General features: G+C 42.7%; 1 protein-coding gene across 1 annotated transcript in view; it reads right to left on the bottom strand.

The window, feature by feature from the left end:
• Positions 1-18,109, bottom strand: part of POLR3A (RNA polymerase III subunit A) — a 48,517-nt gene that overhangs the window by 26,150 nt on the left and 4,258 nt on the right. The window contains exons 6-14 of the mRNA XM_059169789.1: positions 11,164-11,403; positions 10,891-11,053; positions 10,575-10,711; positions 8,964-9,067; positions 8,207-8,348; positions 5,675-5,815; positions 1,833-1,902; positions 1,282-1,409; positions 1,039-1,177 (exon numbers count right to left, since the gene is read on the bottom strand). Coding sequence (XP_059025772.1) covers positions 1,039-1,177; positions 1,282-1,409; positions 1,833-1,902; positions 5,675-5,815; positions 8,207-8,348; positions 8,964-9,067; positions 10,575-10,711; positions 10,891-11,053; positions 11,164-11,403 — 1,264 coding nt within the window. The remainder of the gene's footprint in view (positions 1-1,038; positions 1,178-1,281; positions 1,410-1,832; positions 1,903-5,674; positions 5,816-8,206; positions 8,349-8,963; positions 9,068-10,574; positions 10,712-10,890; positions 11,054-11,163; positions 11,404-18,109) is intronic.

The raw sequence follows: 18,109 nt of genomic DNA, 5'->3' as shown, positions 1-18,109 counted from the left end.
TCAGCTATGAGCTGAAAATGAAAGTATCGACCACATCATCTTTATGTCACAGGGATATTTTGAGCATCTGATGAAATCATATGCAGTATACTCTATAAACTACAAAGCACGTTGTTATTCACACAAGAGAATGAAAACCCATGGCAGCTGGAAGAGCCTATACCAAAAAAGGAAATTCACATCTAGGTAGAAACAAAACACAGTCTAAAACAAGAAGCCAAAAACACCTAAAAGGCTTGAGAATGTATTTTCAAAGTTAACGGTTATAAACCCGAGAAAAATCGGTGCCCTTCATAACATTTACTCATGACAAAACAGTGCAAGTCTTGACCTTCAGAGACTCTGCAGTTCAGTTCTTCAGTACAAAGTCCTGGAGATCTACTCCCTGTCACAGGCCTGGCTAACAAAGCCCATTCAAAGTCAGTGTCGTTCAGAGTAGTCTGCTGGGGAACTGCAGGCTCCCTGCCCAGTGGGGACCCTGCTTCTCCCTCTGCCTGATGCTCCCCTTGCTGTCAGAGACCTTATTCTCTCTCTCAAATACATAAATAAACAGATAAATAAGTATCTTGGAAAAAAACTTCTCTCATGGTTAAACCTGATCTTCATGTTATAAAAAATTAAATGACCAGGAAGCAGTAAAAAAACAATCTTATTAGTTATACTTTAAGACAATGAGCACATTTTTGGATGTAAAATGATAAATTATATGCCTTAAATAATGAGACCCCTGCTGATAGAAAAAAAAAAAAAAAAAAAGTAGGGCCGGAATAAAAGAAATGGCATGAATTTAAAGAAACTAGTCCCTAAAACACATCTGGAGCTCTGAAGAAGAACATTCTAATCACTGGACCACAGATCTACATGATCTCTACTTTCTCGAGAAATGGGGAGTCACACTAAGAGGAGAAAAGCCTACTACATTCCCCCGAAAAAAAAAAAAAACCTCCTGCCTCAGAGAAACCTCGGATTTGCTTGCACCAGGAAGGAAGTCACTGGCCACCTGCTTTTCGCTCCCTCCAACCTGCGACCTTCACTCACAGGAATCATTGACACAGAGATCTTCTCCTTTGCCACAGTACTGCTTGCCCTTTGTTCGGAGGTTGGCTCTCACCGGGTTGTCATCGCTCGGTCTGAGGATGACACTGAAGATCTGCTTTCCTGTCCACAGGGTGACAGGCTGCAGGAAGAAGGAAGCCACAGTGTTAGTTGGCTGGGCCTGGTCTCAAATGCAGAGTGTTTGCGGGCTAACCTGCCACGAGCTCTTCCAGCGCCCACACAAACCTTCAGTATTGTCGGGGGTGGGAGGTGAACTTTGATTTTTTCATCCTTGCCAACCAATATTGAAGCAATGATTTGGCAAGCCTTGGCGCGGTCAAAGAAGGTGTCTTTAAGGGTGAGGAGATAGGCACCTAGAATGTTGGAAACAACACAACACAAAGAAATGGAATGAAATTGTGAGAAAAATCACAAGGTTTCAATTTTAAAATGAATTTGGGCTATTACTAAAAGAGTGAATTAAAACATTTGGCTGCTTGCTGGCTCTCTCTTACCAGAATCAAACCTCCGCAAGGAGAGGGACTTTGTTTGACTCACTGCCATATCTCCAGTGCTTAGAAAAATGTCTAGGGCACCTTAGGAGCTCAATAAAGGCTTACTAATTCCAGGCATAACCAATCAACACAAAATATCTCAAGCTGGTTCACAATCACATTGATATACAAACAACAGAATTAAACACAGGAAATCACACAGCTTTTCAAGTCGCTGAATGATTCACTGTGAATGAGAATCCTGGTGTTCCAGTCTCCTTTCAAGTGAATTCATAAACGCACCTGTTAGAAAATCCTGAATAGCGGCAATTAGTGGTTCTCCATTCCTCGGCGTTACCAGATTTGCCTTAGTCTGAAGGAAACAGAAATACGTTAGCCATTCCATCCATCTCTGTGGACTGCATGATGTAGGCCACGGAACTGCACCAGAAAGACGACGAACCACTGCATATACAGAATAGCCAGCGAGCGGAAAAAAGAGGCTGAAAAACGGAAGCCAGGGGTCCCAATCCCAGCTTTGTCACCAGCTCCTCTTTCCTTTATTCACCAAGGGGAGACAAGAAAATGACCTCAGACATAGCAACACAAAAATCAATACTGAGTGAAGTTGTTTTGGATTCCTACAAGAACTGTGTATGTGTAAGACTTTGTAGTTATTAATAAATGCAATTCTTCAAAGAAAATTCACTTCTATAAATGATGAGCAGCAGTTACCTCTGAGGTCAATCAATTTCATACCTCTCCACAACAATGGCAGAACTACTGAACTTTTCTTGGTTAAGACACTAGGTTCTAACAATAATTAACAACAGGATTTAATTAAAATTTAATGAGTGCCTGCACTGAGCAAAAAGGGGTGCTAGTTGTTCAGGGCATAATTAACAAGTTAAAAGAAGATTCTATGCATCAGAATGCATTTGGTCAATTTTTGCTATTGTTGAGATGTAATTAACAGATAAATTTGCTCAAATCTTGACATGGCGATGGCTCGTGTTAATTGTGGGTTGCCTGGGCAACCTCACCTAGAGTAAGAGGCCCCCGAAGGGAGAGACCTCTCCTGACTTCTTGAGAATGCTGCACGAACAGTGATCCTCCAACTAGGGCTGGAAGACAGTTGTTTGTGTTTGCTTTTGAGAATCTCTCTGGGGTGGGATAGGGAGGTGGTCTGAGGGCTAAGGACATGAAGCTGGGATCTGCGTATTTTGCAAGTCTCGGGGGTAACTTGGGACTACACTTAGGCTAGGGCCATACCCACTCCTCTGAGTCAGAACTGCTGAGTCAATACAATAGCTGACAATTTTCTTATATGAAATGGAGGGGATTTGTCCCCATGATACCTAAGATTCTTCCATCCCAATATCCTTGGAGCCTGTGTTTTATGGTTGTCACTTTTAACTGATGAAATATGTTATTATCACAAAATGGGCCCTCAGTACAAAGCCAATGCTGAAGTCTAACTGGTTGGTGACAGGCTGTTATCACTAGAAACCAGTTACACAGCTGATACCACTGGGAACATTATAAACATGACTTTTTATTACAAAAATAGTATGTTCCTTAGAGAAAAAAAAACACCCTAAAAATATAAACACGTAAAAAAGGTGAAAAAAATCCAAAATCCAAAAATACATCTCTCCAAGGAACCAGAGAACTGGTTATAAGATTTTGGTATATAACCCTTCCAACTTCTGGCTATAAATGTTTTTACAAACATAGAAGCATCTTTTTGCCAAACAAAATTGGATCATGTCATACACAAACCCTGCTTTTTTAAGTAAAAAATAAATCATAAGTAGCTTTCATGCCAACAATGATACAAACTATGTCCTCATTTTTCAGGGCTGCACAGGGTTCTGTGGTATGAATGTGACATAATTTAATCTTACCAATTTTTTTACTAGTGGACATTGCCTGTTTCTACTGTTTTACTATTACAAGTAATTTTCCAACTCTGATTATGGCCTGATTGCTAGGTCAAAAGGAATGATTAACATACTGTCTGACTATAGGAGCATGGAACTCTGTCAACACCTAACCTGGTGCTCATGATAACTGCTACAAATACGGATGCTTAGGAGGAAACAGGCTAGACTCCTATCACGCCAGGTATGATCGTACCACCGGGTTCCTCCGCTTAGACTGCTCGTATGCTGACAGTCACGCTGCTCATTCTCCTACTTCTTTCAGAAGGTAGGTCAAGTGTTATCATTCCAATGGCCCTCCCTGACCATCCTCTATGGAATAGGACTTCTCTCATTTTCTTTCCTCCTTGTTGTGCTTCGTTATTCTCTTCTCAGCACTTACCACCTCAACTATTTTCCATTTGTTTATACTCTAGTTCTCCCTATTTGAATAGGGATGAGAACAAAAACTGACTTTCTTATTCTGTGCTATGTTCCTAGAAGAGTACTTGACACATAGTAGGTGCTCAGTAAGTATCAACCAAATCATTTAAAAAGGCTGAGGAGTCTGAAGAAATGATTCAGAAGAAGAAAGACTCCAAATACACAAAGATGGAGTGTATGACTCCTCACTGAGGGAGTCATTCTCATGGCAAAACAGGGAAAACACCCTCAAGTTTTAACAGAAGGTAGATGAATTTTGGTATGTTAACCTGGTGAAATTCTGTGAAGCCATTATAATCATTAATTATGAAGACTTTACAACAAATGGGGAAATTTATTTTTAAATTTATATTTATTAAATTTTTAAGGGGGGGAGGGGCTGAGGGAGAAGGATAGAGAATCTTAAGCAGGCTCCTTGTCTAGCATGGAGCCCAAGGAGGGGCTTGATCTCACAATTCTGAGATCATGACCTGAGCCAAAACCAAGAGTCTGACACAAATCAACTGAGCCACCCAATGCCCAAATGGGGACATTTATAATACATTAAGTATTACTATCACAAACCATGACCACAAGTATCTAAATTCCAGAGAAGGAACCAACAGATAAAAGAGGTGGAAAGAAAGAACCCAGAGGAGTTGTGATATGGAAAAACCTTATCTTATTTAAATCACTTCATTATGCTGAAACATTTGACTAAATAAGAGTCAATTTTTAAAAGAAATTAAAGATCACAGTGCATTTTAGCCACATGAATTTCTTAATAGTTAAGCGTGTACATAAAATCTGCACCACATTAAATACTTTACTTTACCAGAAAAACAATGTGAACTTCAAGCATGAAGAACCCAGGCAGAGGCCAAGAATGCAGCCCCTCCTGCCTGTCTCTACCGAATCCTTCTGTAGTTTAATAGATATGCTTGCAGAAGTTAATTGCCTTCACTTTAGAATCAATACTAACACCCTAAACTAAAACAGATTTAAAAAGCACGGAATCAGAAATAGTGTGAATTGTTTTAGAAGTAGGCACCTGGACAGCGACAGACAAATCGGCCCATAACACAGAAAACCAGAATACTGGAAACAAGGAAAACCTAACCTCTATAGAATGATTTTGTTTAGCATGTCCTTTAGACAACAAACAAGCATGTAATATACTGTTAGAAGATTTTTGTTCAGAATGTTTAACAAAGAAGAAAAAAAAGAGGGTGCCTGGGTGGCTCAGGGGGTTAATTAAGCCTCTGCTTTCAGCTCAGGTCATGGTCTCCGGGTCCTAGGATCGAGCCTCACATCGGGCTCTCTGCTCAGCAGAAAGCCTGCTTCCTCTTTCTCTCTCTCTGCCTACTTGTGATCTCTGTTTGTCAAATAAATAAATAAAAATCTTTTAAATTAATTAATTAATTAACTAATTAAAAATAACTATATGAGGACGGAGTTTAGGCAGTATGCTAAATGTCTGCCACTCGCGGTTAAATGCTTCCAGATATAAGATGGACTATGGATAGAGAGAAGGATGGATTGAAGGGACTGACCTGTGATAAAACCTAATAGTTAAATGTAAACTAAAGGATCTAGGGCTACACACTTGTCTTATTGTTGCGAGAGCTCGCACAGGAACTTTCCCTTAGAGATGCACATTATAGGCCAGAAGATACTCCCCTGACTCCCCACCTGTCACAGACACTCCCTTACACACTCTAAGGTGCTTTCAAACAGGACCCACTGCCCTTCCCCTCCTCTCAAGCTGTTCTACAGAGGCAGGGCTGCCACCCTACGTACTCCCATCAGCACAAGGGCCTCTGCTTTAGCTTCCTCCGTCTGAGGAAGATGAAGGTTCATCTCATCACCATCGAAGTCCGCGTTGTAGGGCGTACAGACACACTCGTTAAATCTGAAGGTTCGGTGTGGCTTGACCTTGGCCTGTGGAATGCACACACGCACACACACAAAACAAAATGGAGAAGGACTTAGTCATTTATTCAAAAACTTCATGGTTTCAAAACATTAATAAATGGCTTCCTGGAAAACTGGATACTTTAGATTAAGAAAATAAATTTCTAGTACATTTGGTCCAGTGATAACATGTCACTTGTGGACTTATTCAAGTAGATTTGTTAGATCAAAACAATGCAATGAGTTTAACAAAAGGCAAGTACCAACCTAAGAGCCACAAGAAAGGGCTCCCCTGGCCAATGATGTCACAGTTTGATATCAAACAGATTCATGGCAGAAGTTGATTAAAACACACAGACTAGTGACGCCTGCGTGACTCAGTGGGTTAAAGCCTCTGCCTTCGGCTCAGGTCATTATCCCAGGGTCCTGGGATCAAGCTCCACATTGGGCTCTCTGCTCAGCAGGGAGCCTGCTTTCTCCTCTCTCTGCCTGCCTGCCTCTCTGCCCACTTGTGATCTCTGTCTGTCAAATAAAAAAATAAAATCTTAAAACAAAAACCAAAAAAACCACACAAACAGACTAAATAAAAACCCATGAGTTTATAATGACACTGAAGAAAAGGAAAGCAAAACCACACACAAAACCCAAACCAACCTAGTTGGAAGAAACTGAACACCAACTTTCTCCTCCTCAAACTGATAATAAAGGAAAAAAGAATCAGGCATTTATGCTTGTTCCTTCAGGAATTATATTTCTGGATAAGCAAATAACCCTAGTTAATAAAACAAAATTCATTATACAAATGGTAGCTATGAAATGTGAGAGGAATGACAAATTAGAAAATCTCCATTTTTGAAGACCCCATGATATAATGCTGGCAATAATCATAAGTGGAGAAAGCGTTTAGAAAAAAGGTCAATAAAGAAACTTTCAAGGGAGACACCAGGCTGAAGTATCTGATGCCCTAATCTTCTAATGCCCTAATACCAAAGAGTGGGGCAATCAGACAACATATGCCTTCTGAAATAAGGCAAGAGGATTTAGCCAGCAGCACCTAGGAGTTACTCTTGCTAGAAGTTGAACATGAATCTGATCCTGCCTTGAGAGCTGTCCAGTTTACAGGAATAAAAGGAAGAATGAAGAAACTCTTAATGCCATGTGTATACATACACAGAACACAGGACATTTCTTCAGGACAAATGACCTGGCCTTCTCAGTAACAGAGAGATTAAAAGGCTGGGGGCAGTTGTTCTAGATCAAGACAGACCGAAGACATGTCAACCAAATGTCACGTGCAGACTTTGCATCCAGATATGGACAAACTAGCCATGAAAAGATTGTTGAGAAGCTTGTGGAAATGTGAACATGGACTGGGTGCTGGACAATACCAAGGAGTGAGTGTTCATTTTGTGTGGTGTGGTATGGCACTATGATTATGTGTGTTTTACAGAAGTAAACTGAATACACACGAAGAAAGGACATGGCATCTGGGGCCATCAAGGGAAAAAGGGAGAGAAACAGGTGTGGCAAAACCTTGAAAATTATTAAATACAGAGGATGAGAATATAGGAACTCTTCATAGGATTCTTCCTACTTTTGTATTTATATTTGAAATTTTCACACAAAAATTTTCATTTGGAGAATGCCTGAAAGCCAAGCAAAAGTTTCTAGAAAGGGAAGGCTTTCTGTTTCCCTCCCTAGATCCCCATATTGTAACCCCCATAATCATAACTGCTTCTTTGGGATTTCCAGACTTAAGTAAAAAGACTGACAAAACATGTTCATGAAGGGAAAAACTAAATCTAGAAAGGCACTAACCAAAAAGCCTGTTTAAGCACTGTCTGCAAACGCTCATGGATTTAACGGCTTTGGAGATAGGACAATTTATGCATATTTAGCGAATCAAAGTTGCATCTAATTTCCATTTTACATCTCCAGAAAAAGGAACTGCTGTTGCTGCAAAACTAAATCACCGAAGAAAATATGCTTGAAGGTCTTCGTTGGAGGGCCACTGTGACGAGAAATCTCCTAAGCGTTTTTGTTCCGTAGTTAATATGCTAAGTCAAACCTGTAATCGACTCTCTGCCACATCTATTTTACACAAGTCTGTGCACACACATATACGTATATATTTCTGTTTGCAAGTGGAATCATGCCAGTCACTTTCATGCTCATTTTCAATTAGCGCCTTTCTGTTTCACTGTTGTGTGTGGATTTTATCAATATGAAAAACACTGAAAGGAAGCTTGAAATGTAGAAGTTTCACTCCAACTAAAAAGTGAGAGTATAGAGTAAAATCAGAAGTCCTGAAAATTTGAGATTACTGGCAATCTTGAGTTTTAGGGGCCTGGAATTTTGCATCGCTGGCCCAGCCAATTCCCACCCAACAGAAGCTAAAAACAGAAACGTCACGCTCACCAGATGCGCCATGATGCTCAGTTTGTGTAGCGATGGTTGCCGGTTGAACAGCACCACGTCTCCGTCTATGAGGTGTCTCTCCACAATGTCCCCATACTTGAGCTCCTGAGCCATCTTTTCCCTATTTCCGTACTTCAAAAACCTGAGTGTGTGATAAGAAACGTGACCTGTGAGAGTAATGCCTCCTCACCCAGTCGCTCCCTCTTCACGTCAGGGTTCAGTCTCGAAAACAATCACATTGCACTGAGCTGAAGGTGCCTCCACCAGCCCGTCAGTTAAACTATGACGCACTGTCAGTATATCTTCCTTTCATGTATGTTAAAATGTGAAAAGAGTTATGTCTCAGAATCACAGAAATGCAGTAATAAGTCCGCTTCTCCCATAGTGGCCTGTTGGTGTATCTCAAGAGATCCAAAGGCACCAGTGATTAGTGGAAAGCCAGAGCAGGCAAAACAAGGCTGGAAGTACAATAAGTAACCCCATAGAGCGTGTGCGACATAGAAAATGACTGGCTTTCCTAACTCCACATGTTCTGTCTACCTAGATCCAACGATAAATGCTAGGGAACAAGAGGATATTTTGTGTCTATGCGATAAGCAAACACAGCAAATGATGAACCTGCACTCATTGCAATTTAAACAGTATTTTCCACATGCTAACATGTGACAGACGTATTCTGGACTGTATTCTGTGGCTGAGTATGGCAACCTTGGGGGCAAGAACGTCGTTACATACAGCTATCCTGGGCCAGCATTACCTTTTCATCTGTGTGTGTCTCTGCTGAATGAAATTGGCTCCTGGGTGAACTTCTGGGCCATTTCGAACGAGTTTCCTCAAAAAATTGATGTTTGCTTTGTTCACCTGCATGAGCACAATAGAAGACATGAGGAGATACCATGAGGTTTCTGTAAGATAGAGCATTATCCTGAGTTGTGTCTCAATCTTGACTTCCCTTGGGTGACTCCAGGAGAAAGAAAGGCAGCATCGTGCTGTCTTGGGTCTTTTTTCTTACCCCCACTGCAGTTTGTTTATTTATTTATTTAAAAAAGATTTATTTACTTATTTATTTGACAGAAAGAGACACAGTAAGAGGGAACACAAGCAGGGGGAGTAGGAGAGGGAGAAGCAGGCTCTCCGTAGAACAGGGAGCCCAATGTGGGGCTCAATCCCAGGATCCTGAGATCATGACCTGAGCTGAAGGCAGGTGCTTAATGACTAAGCCACCCAGGAGCCCCTGTCTTGAGTTAAATGACAAAAGCAGATTGACACACAGGAACCAAGGTTCCAATCTGAACTCATCACTGGTGGGGTGAAATGGCCAAGTCCTTTACTGGCCTTTGGTTTCCCTATTAGTAAAATGAGTGGGCTGGACTCAGCTGTAGGGACCTTCTGGCACACACTGTGATCTAAGAACAGTTAGCATCTTCACTAGCAACGAAGTACCATGGGCTCCTGAGGTTTAAAAGCCGTGACTCCAATACCACTATGCCCTGCTCTGCACTGTCACATCATGCAACCTCTCAGACAGCAATCTTGTGGGACACCATCTCAGATAAGGAAACTCTGGATTAGATACATAAAGTATCTGAGGCTCTTTTATAAAAGCTTTACCAGAAGATTCCATGAACGGGGCTAATTATGAATCTCAAAAGCAAAGCTAAAGCCCATATCTTCCTATTATTAGGGCTTACAGTTTTCTATACCTCAGTATAAATTCCATTTTATACTCATGATGAGTGTGAGTTGATGTAAAGTGGTGTAGCCTTTCTGGCTATGCATCAACAGCCTTAAAATACTCAAAGTATTTGACTCAGTGATTATAAAGTTAAAAAAAAATCCATCCCAAGGTAATTAACTAGGTGTGGTGCTTATTAGTTAGTTACTTTAAAAACATGAGGTAGGGGCACCTGGGTGGTTCAGTCATTAAGCGTCTGCCTTCGGCTCAGATCATGATCCCAGGATCTGGGGACTAAGCCCCGTATTGGGCTCCCTGCTCAGCTGGGAGTCTGCTTCTCCTTCTGCCTGCTGCTCCCCGTTGTGCTCCCTCTCAAATAAATAAAATCTTTAAAAAAAAAAATGAGGTAAGAATGAACTAAGAGGTCAAAGACCATACTACTTGGAAAATAAGTTGTAGCAGATTATGTCTAATGTATCTGTGATTATATATATACAGAGCCAGACCCATCTGTTGTTGTACTGTTGTAGATGGCATCCACGGTGGTAGATGTATGAAACTGGAAGATAACATACACACACCAAATTGGGGTGTGTGTGCATTACCTGGGATTTCCCAAGTGTCTATTGTTTGGAATCTCAAAATAAAAGACTAGATTGAAAACACAGAAGTGAGTGGCTGAATGGTACTTACCTTCTCAGGAAAAGTAAGAATTTTGGCCACGTGAACCGGCACAGCTACCTCATCAATCCTGAGATTGGGGTCAGGTGAGATGACTGTTCTGCCGGAAAAATCCACTCTCTTTCCTGAGAGATTGCCTCTAAATCGACCTAAATCAATAAAGACACGTCATAGATCTCCCTGGAACAAACATGTGCTGTTTCGGAATAGTATGACTGCAGAGAACTAGGAAAATTTGTGATTTCCAATCAGATAAGCTGGACATACACTCCAGAAAAAGGTGACAAAGGCAGTAGACTGTTTTCTGCACATTTTGTTGGAAACGTACCCTGTTTTCCCTTTAGACGCTGGACGAAACCTCTAGTCCATTTCTTGGGCGCCATGTTGAGGGGAATGCCTGAGAGCTCGCTGTTAATGTAGAGGGCACACTGTAATTGCAAGAAATCCCAGTCTTCCATGATCATCTGGGTCTTTGCTCCTGATATCCGATGCTAAAAATGAGCGAAGTATGAAGAAAACACAATCCTGGGTCATCCTGACTTTCTTGATGAGCAGTGTTTGCATATATAGGCTCCTAAACCTAGGGACTGAAAGTACTGACCTTTTTAATGACATCATTTAGGAAAATAATTTCTGTCAATTTCATCGTCAGATCATCTTCATTGGTGCCAGATTTCAAATCGCTCACGACAGAGGGTCTGATACACAAAGGGGGCACTAGAAGTCGTGTGAGAATCAAATCAGAGGGCTTTCCAGCTTCTGGGTTCATTAGAAGTAGAGGGACATCCTCAGCTGGGATTCGTTTAAATAAATTCAGAACTACTAAGGGATTCAAGTTTTCCTATGGACAAGAGGAAAGAAGAATGGAGAGACACGTTAACTTTCTAGTCTGGGCAAGGGTTTACTTCTCCATGCTCTTCACACCATTCACCACTTACCTCAGTGTTAACTATACGCACTGACAGAAATTTCTGTCAGTAACATGCTACAGTGGCAGAGCCCTAAACATGTACATGCCTTTTAATTCAATTATTTAAGCCAGTAATTCCACTTCTAATTATTCCAAAGGGAATGACTTTAGAAATCAACACAAAGATTCAGCAGCTATAGGGATGTTCTCTAAAGCTGTTAAGAGTGCTAAGTTGGAAACAGCCTGACAGGTTGCTGGCTAGATAAAACCATCGTATACCCCTACGTGAGCAACCATGTAGACATTAAAAAAATGACACCACAGAAGTTTAGCTACTGCCATGAAAAGTTCATAACATACTGGTAAATGAAAGAAGCATGTGTACGATATGATCTCATTTTGGGGGGAAAATGTGTATCTGTACAGAAAAGAGGAAATGGATGTTTAGCAAGGTGTTAATAGTACTGTCCACAGATGAATGGAATTATAATCTTTTTGCATCGTTGTTTACATTTAAATTTTCTGCAGTGTGGCACCTGGGTGGCTCAATGTCATAATTCCAGGGTACTGGGACTGAGCTGTACATCAGGCATACATCCCTGCTGAGAAGGGAGCCTGCTTCTCCCTCTCCCTGCTCCTCCCCCTGCTGTGTGCTCTGTCAAATAAATAAGTAAAATCTTAAAAAATAAATTTTCTGTAATGAACATATATTGCCTTATTATTTTTAAAGATTTTATTTTTCATTTATTTGAGAGAGAGCAAGAGCATGAGCACGGGGAAGGGAGAGGAAGAAGGAAATTCTCCACTGAGCAGGGAGCTGGAAGAGGCGCCCTATATTGCCTTTGTATCACCTTCATGTTATAGAATTGCTATGTTGTAACAACTTACTCATAAGAACTATGCACCTTCTCAGAGATATTCAAAGATCAAAGATAGGAATGGTCAGCTTGTGTCCTGCTGCTCTAAGTTATATTTTCTTGGGATTAAAGACTGTGTGACAAAGAATACATGTTACAAGCAGAACTTGCTATGCATAACTTGATGAGACAGGGAACAAAGTTAAGAAAAGTCCCATAATCCACTTCTATTAGATACTGTCCCAAGAGCAGGTTTCTGTGGGCTCACCCTAGACATGACAGCAGACTTGGGGAGAGAGAAGGAATCTTGCCTGAAGATTTGCAGTCCAGGTCCTTGCCCACAGAATTCCCTTCCTCACCTTCCTTGCCTCCCAGCAACGAGCACCGCACGCTACATGAGGCAGTCAGAGGAAATCTATACTAAGAGTTCTAGGAACAGGGTGAAGGCCAGATGTCACTTACAGTACCAGGGTCAGGGCTAGACAAGAACATCATGTTACTGGGGTGCCTGGGTGGCTCAGTTGGTTGGGCGACTGCCTTCGGCTCAGGTCATGAACCCAGAGACCAGGGATCAAGTCCTTCATCAGGTTCCCAGCAAAATAGGGAGTCTGCTTCTCCCTCTGACCTTCTCCCCTCTCATGGTCTCTCACTCTCTCTATCAAATACATAAATAAAATCTTAAAAAAAAAAAAAATATCATGTTACTGAGGTCTAGAGGACAGGAGGGCAGGAAGACTGGCAAGAACCTGGAGACCAGTTCCTGGCCAGAGCCATTACTCGAGAACGAAATTAACACTTGCCTTCCATAGGGCACAAGAAGAGGGCCTGATTTATTGTTATATACTAGGAAAACATTAGTCAGAAACCACTGGAGAGACAGAAGAAGGGCTGTTTGGTCTGAGGCACAATATCTAAATAGCTTGGGCTCCCTGGTGGAGTGTGTGGGCTGTCCTGGCTGGCAGAGATGCTTAGCTTGCTGCTCAGTCTGCTAGGGATGCTGTGGAAGGCATTTCTACCTTGTGGGGTTGGGAGGCAAGACTGATGCTATTTAAAAGAAGACTCTTTCTTTTCTTATTAATTTTTTTTTTTTTAAAAGCAGGCTCCATCTCCAGGGTAGAGCCCAACACAGGGCTTGAACTCAAGACCCTGAGATCAAGACCCAATCAAGAGTTGGACACCCTAAAATTAAAAAAAAAAAAAAAAAAAAAAAAAAAGAGCTGGACATCCGAGGCACTGGGCAGTGGGTTAAAGCCTCTGCCTTTGGCTCATGTCATGATCCCAGAGTACTGGGATCAAGCCCCGCATCAGGTTCCCTGCTCGGCAGGGGGCCTGCTTCCCCCCCTCTCTCTCTGCCTACTTATGATCTTAGTCAAATAAATAAATAAAATCTTAAAAAAAAAAAAAAAAAAAAAAAAAAAAAAAAAAAGGCCCAGTGGGTTAAGCCTCTGCCTTCAGCTCAGGTCATGATCCTGGGGTCCTGGATTGAGTGCTGTGCCGGGTTCTCTGCTCAGCAGGGAGCCTGCTTCCCCCCCCCACCCCCCCACCCCGCCTGCCTCTCTGTCTACTTGTGATCTCTGTCAAATACATGAATAAAATCTTTAAAAAAAAAAAAAAAAAAAAAAAAAAAAAAAAAAAAAAAAAGAGCTGGACACCCAACCAACTGAGCCACCCCGATGCCCCTCTATGGAGAGTCTTATCTGAGGTTGGCCAACTCCTGGATTTGTGTTAAAACAGGGAGTAGATATACACTAGTCTTCTGGGGACAGAGTCCAGAGTTTAATTCCTAAAGAGGTCTGTGACCCAGAAAAGGTCAAGAACCACTGCTCTAAGGTGTTGTCTAACTCAAGGGTGCTGTGCTGCCCATAAAGGGACATGAGGTTCCATGTTCCTGGAAATCAAATGGGTAAACATGTTGGGATCTGGACCATCCTGAGATTAATGAGCTTCAGGGTAATACACTCACCTGTCTGCATGACACCTCTCTCTACAAAAGCTAAAAGTGACTCATGGATGCTTTGTTCACTTTGGTGACTACGGGGCCCTCTCTGAGGGAGGGCCATTCGGAATCTGGCAATGCTGAATTCCTGATTCGCCCCCTCCCTCCTTTCACAGTTGGCGTAAGAACCAGGATGACAACTCTGGTGGCACTGCCACTGCTCCAAGCACTATAAAGGCCTCAAACAGGACCTCAGAAAAACAGATCTTGCTACAGACCACACTAAAGGAGAAACCAACTGGGGCACCTGGGTGGCTCAGGTCATGGTCCCAGGGTCCTGGGATCAAGCCTCGCATCGGGCTGCCTTGCTCAGCCAGAAGCCTGCTTCACCCTCTGCTTGTGCTCTCTTTCTCTGTCAGATAAACATATATTAAAAAAAAAAAAATTTTTTTTTTAAAGATTTACTTATTTGACAGAGAGGGATCGTAAGTAGGCAAAGAGGCAGGCAGAGAGAAAGGGAGAAGCAGGTTCCCCGCTGAGCAGAGAGCCTGATGTGGGGCTCGATTCTAGGACGCTGAGGTCACAACCCAAGCCGAAGGCAGATGCTTAACTGACTGAGCCACCCAGGTGCCCAATAAATAAGATATTTAAAAAAAAAAAAAAAAAAAAAAGGAGAAACTCATAGAAATACAAGATGGAATACAAGTGTTACATGAAGCAGAGACAATGAGAAAAGGTTGAGAAAAGGTGAGTGAGATCAAAGGGTCGGAAGAGCAGAAGCTGCAGAAAAGCTAGGGCAAGGGGGCCTCTAGTGAGGGGAGAGAGCAGCATCAGTAAAATAAGCCGAGAGGACGCTGAGTCCCAGCATACACGTGGAGAGGGGAGGAATCCTCACCTGTCTTTACCGTGACTGTCATTTTTAGAATTTTGTTGTAAATTAGATCATATAGTTGCATTAAAAAAGTTTTTTTTTATTTATTTATTTTGAAAGATTATTTAACTAATCTGTACACCCAATGTGGGGCTTGAGCTTATGACCTCAAGATCAAGAGTCCCACTCTTTTGACTAAGCCAGCCAGGCACTCCTGTCACTACTAAGACTTTTTTTTTTTAAAGAGAGGGAGAGAGGGGCGCCTGGGTGGCTCAGTGGGTTAAGCCACTGCTTTTGGCTCGGGTCAAGGTCTCAGGGTCCTGGGATCGAGTCCCACATCGGGCTCTCTGCTCAGCAGGGAGCCTGCTTCCTCCTCTCTCTGTCTCTGCCTATTTGTGATCTCTCTCTGTCAAATAAATAAATAAAATCTTTAAAAAAAAAAAAAAAAAAGAGGGAGAGAATCTTAAGCAGGCTCTAAGCCTGGCATGGAGTCTGACTCGGGGTTCGATCTCACACCCCTGACATCATGAGCTGAGCCAGAATCAAGAGTCAGAGGCTTAACCGACTGAGCCCCCCAGGTGCCCCATCCTGTCATTATCATCATGATAACGTCAGTAGCAGTGGGTAGCAACTGGGTAATGCACTCTAAGCACCTGCTCTGCACTGGGCACTGTGCTAAGCACAGTATCTGGAGTTCATCTGTTAATCCTTACGATAGTATTAAAGCAGATACTCTTGTAATCCCTGTTGATAGTTGAGGAAACTCAAGTCCAGGTTGGGTCACATGTCTACAGTCACTGAACAAATAAGCAGAACTGGGCTCTAAACTCCCATCCTAAACCACCTCTAGGGTGTCATTCTGGGCAGAGTGGGGTGCGGTCCACAGGGAGGCGGTGGTAGTGGGGGAATGATCTGAGAGTCGAGCTGGATGCTCAAGGATAGTGACTTAAATGGGAGGAGGTTACCTCCAGAGCTGAGTCATTTAGGAGAATGCCCAAACAAGAGGCCTCCCAGGCCATATGGGAGTATCGTGCTGCTGTGGACACAGTGTGGAGCAGAAAGCAGAAGCTCGGGCCTGGGCAGAGAGCTGGCCAGGGGAAGTGGTGGTGGTGGGATGCCTGGGAGGCTGATCTGGAAGGAGCAGAGTGCGTGCAGGGGGATGGCAAGTAAGATTGCCACCAAGAAAGCCTGGACACCCCTCAAACTCACAGACTGAGGCTGCCCCCAGGCTTCTGACAGGTCTGTGAACAGCCAAGAGCCTGCCAAGTGCCTTTCTCACAGCTGTACAAGGGCAAGATCATCTTCCTCAGCTCACACCCTTACTTCCCCTGCAGTAGCTTCACCGTAACTGCCTTGAAGATGCTTCTGCTTGAATCAATCGCTGACACCCTGTCTCCCCATTTCCAGGATCACTTCCATTTTCCAGATGTCTGTGCATGTGCTCACTCACCTCTGACCACTTCCTCTCCCGCCCATCTCCCTGGTGGTTGGTTATCAACTCCTGTCCGTTATCATACACAGTGACTCTGGTCTCTGGTTCCTTCATTGCCACCTAGGCTCAGGGTCTGTTTTCCTTTTAACCCACCCCCACAACCCGCACAACATCAAGGCAGAATTCACATATAGTAAATTGCACAAATCCTAAAGAAATTGACCCATTTTAACACATATACACTGCACACACTAATGTTCAGAACAAGATACAGAATATTTTCATATTTTCATAAAAGGACCCTGATAATTCTTTTTATCAGTACCAAGCCCTCAGCCCAGGGGAAGTGCTCTGACATCTGTTTCCACAGATCAGTCTGGCCTGTTCTTGGACTTGATCTACCTGGAATCGTACATCATGGACCCTCTGGTACGGAGTTCCTTGTTCTCAGCAGGATTCTGACATTTGGCCAGGTTGTGTGTGTCAAGAGTTCACTTCTTTCACAGGATAGTATTCAACTGTGTGGATCTATGACAACTTGTTTATTCTCCTACTAACAATCATCTGGACTATTTCCAATAGTGGCTTTTATTAAGAAAGTTGCGATGAACATTCTTGTACAAGTATTTCCGTGGACACAGGCACCCATTTCCCTTGGGTATGTACTGAAGAGTAAATCTGCTAGGCCGTATGGTAAGCGTAGATGTCACTTTACAAGAAATCGTCAAATGGATGTTCAGAGTGGTGATAACTGTCCACACTACCACTGTCAATGCAGGAGTACCAGTCGCTTCACATCCTTGCCAGCAAGTGGTTTTCACAGTTTTTTTTTTTTTTTCACATTTTAATTTTTTTGGTGTGTGTATAGTTTTAACTAGCATTTACCTGATGATTAATCATATTGAGCAAATTTTCACTTATTTATTAGCCATTTGAATATATCCTTTTGTGAAGTATTAATTCAAGTTTTGCTCCCATGGCTTCAAATCAGGTTGTATTTTTCTTGTTGATTTTAAAGGACCCTTTCCTATATTCTGGATAGGAGAGTCCTTTGTCAGATACACAAACGTTGACTGCTTTCTCTCAGCCCATGGCCTAGCCTTTTTACTCCGGTAATGGGGTCTCTGGAGGAGCAGCCAGGCTCTTCTTCTGCAATTTCATCAGTTATTCACCATGAACCTTCCTGTTTAATGCCTTCCCTGGCTCCACACTCTCAGAGCAGGATAAGCTCTCACCTGTCTGGTCCCCAAAATTCCAGTTCCCTGGGCTACAGTTGATTGGGTCATCTCAGACAAGGCTGTCTCAGGCGTTCCTGAGGATTACACGGGAGGCAATCCATGTGAAGAGCCTGGCCAGTGCCTGACCCTAGCTGCAGTTGCTGAAGGCAGGGTGCTTTTATTAGCATTCCCTGGTCTTTCAAAGCCTCAGCTTCAGCATCAGCCTAGACACTGTTGCCTGGACATGCTGAGCTCACGGCCCTTGACTCTGTAAACCTGACTCACCCAGATCCCACCATGTCTTTCCTCAGTCTTCCCTAACCA

The sequence above is a fragment of the Mustela lutreola genome, chromosome 4 (assembly GCF_030435805.1).
Source record: "Mustela lutreola isolate mMusLut2 chromosome 4, mMusLut2.pri, whole genome shotgun sequence".
Classification (NCBI taxonomy): Eukaryota; Metazoa; Chordata; class Mammalia; order Carnivora; family Mustelidae; genus Mustela; species Mustela lutreola.
The sequence above is the reverse complement of the archived record's forward strand: the minus strand, read 5'-3'. Positions and strand labels throughout refer to the sequence as shown.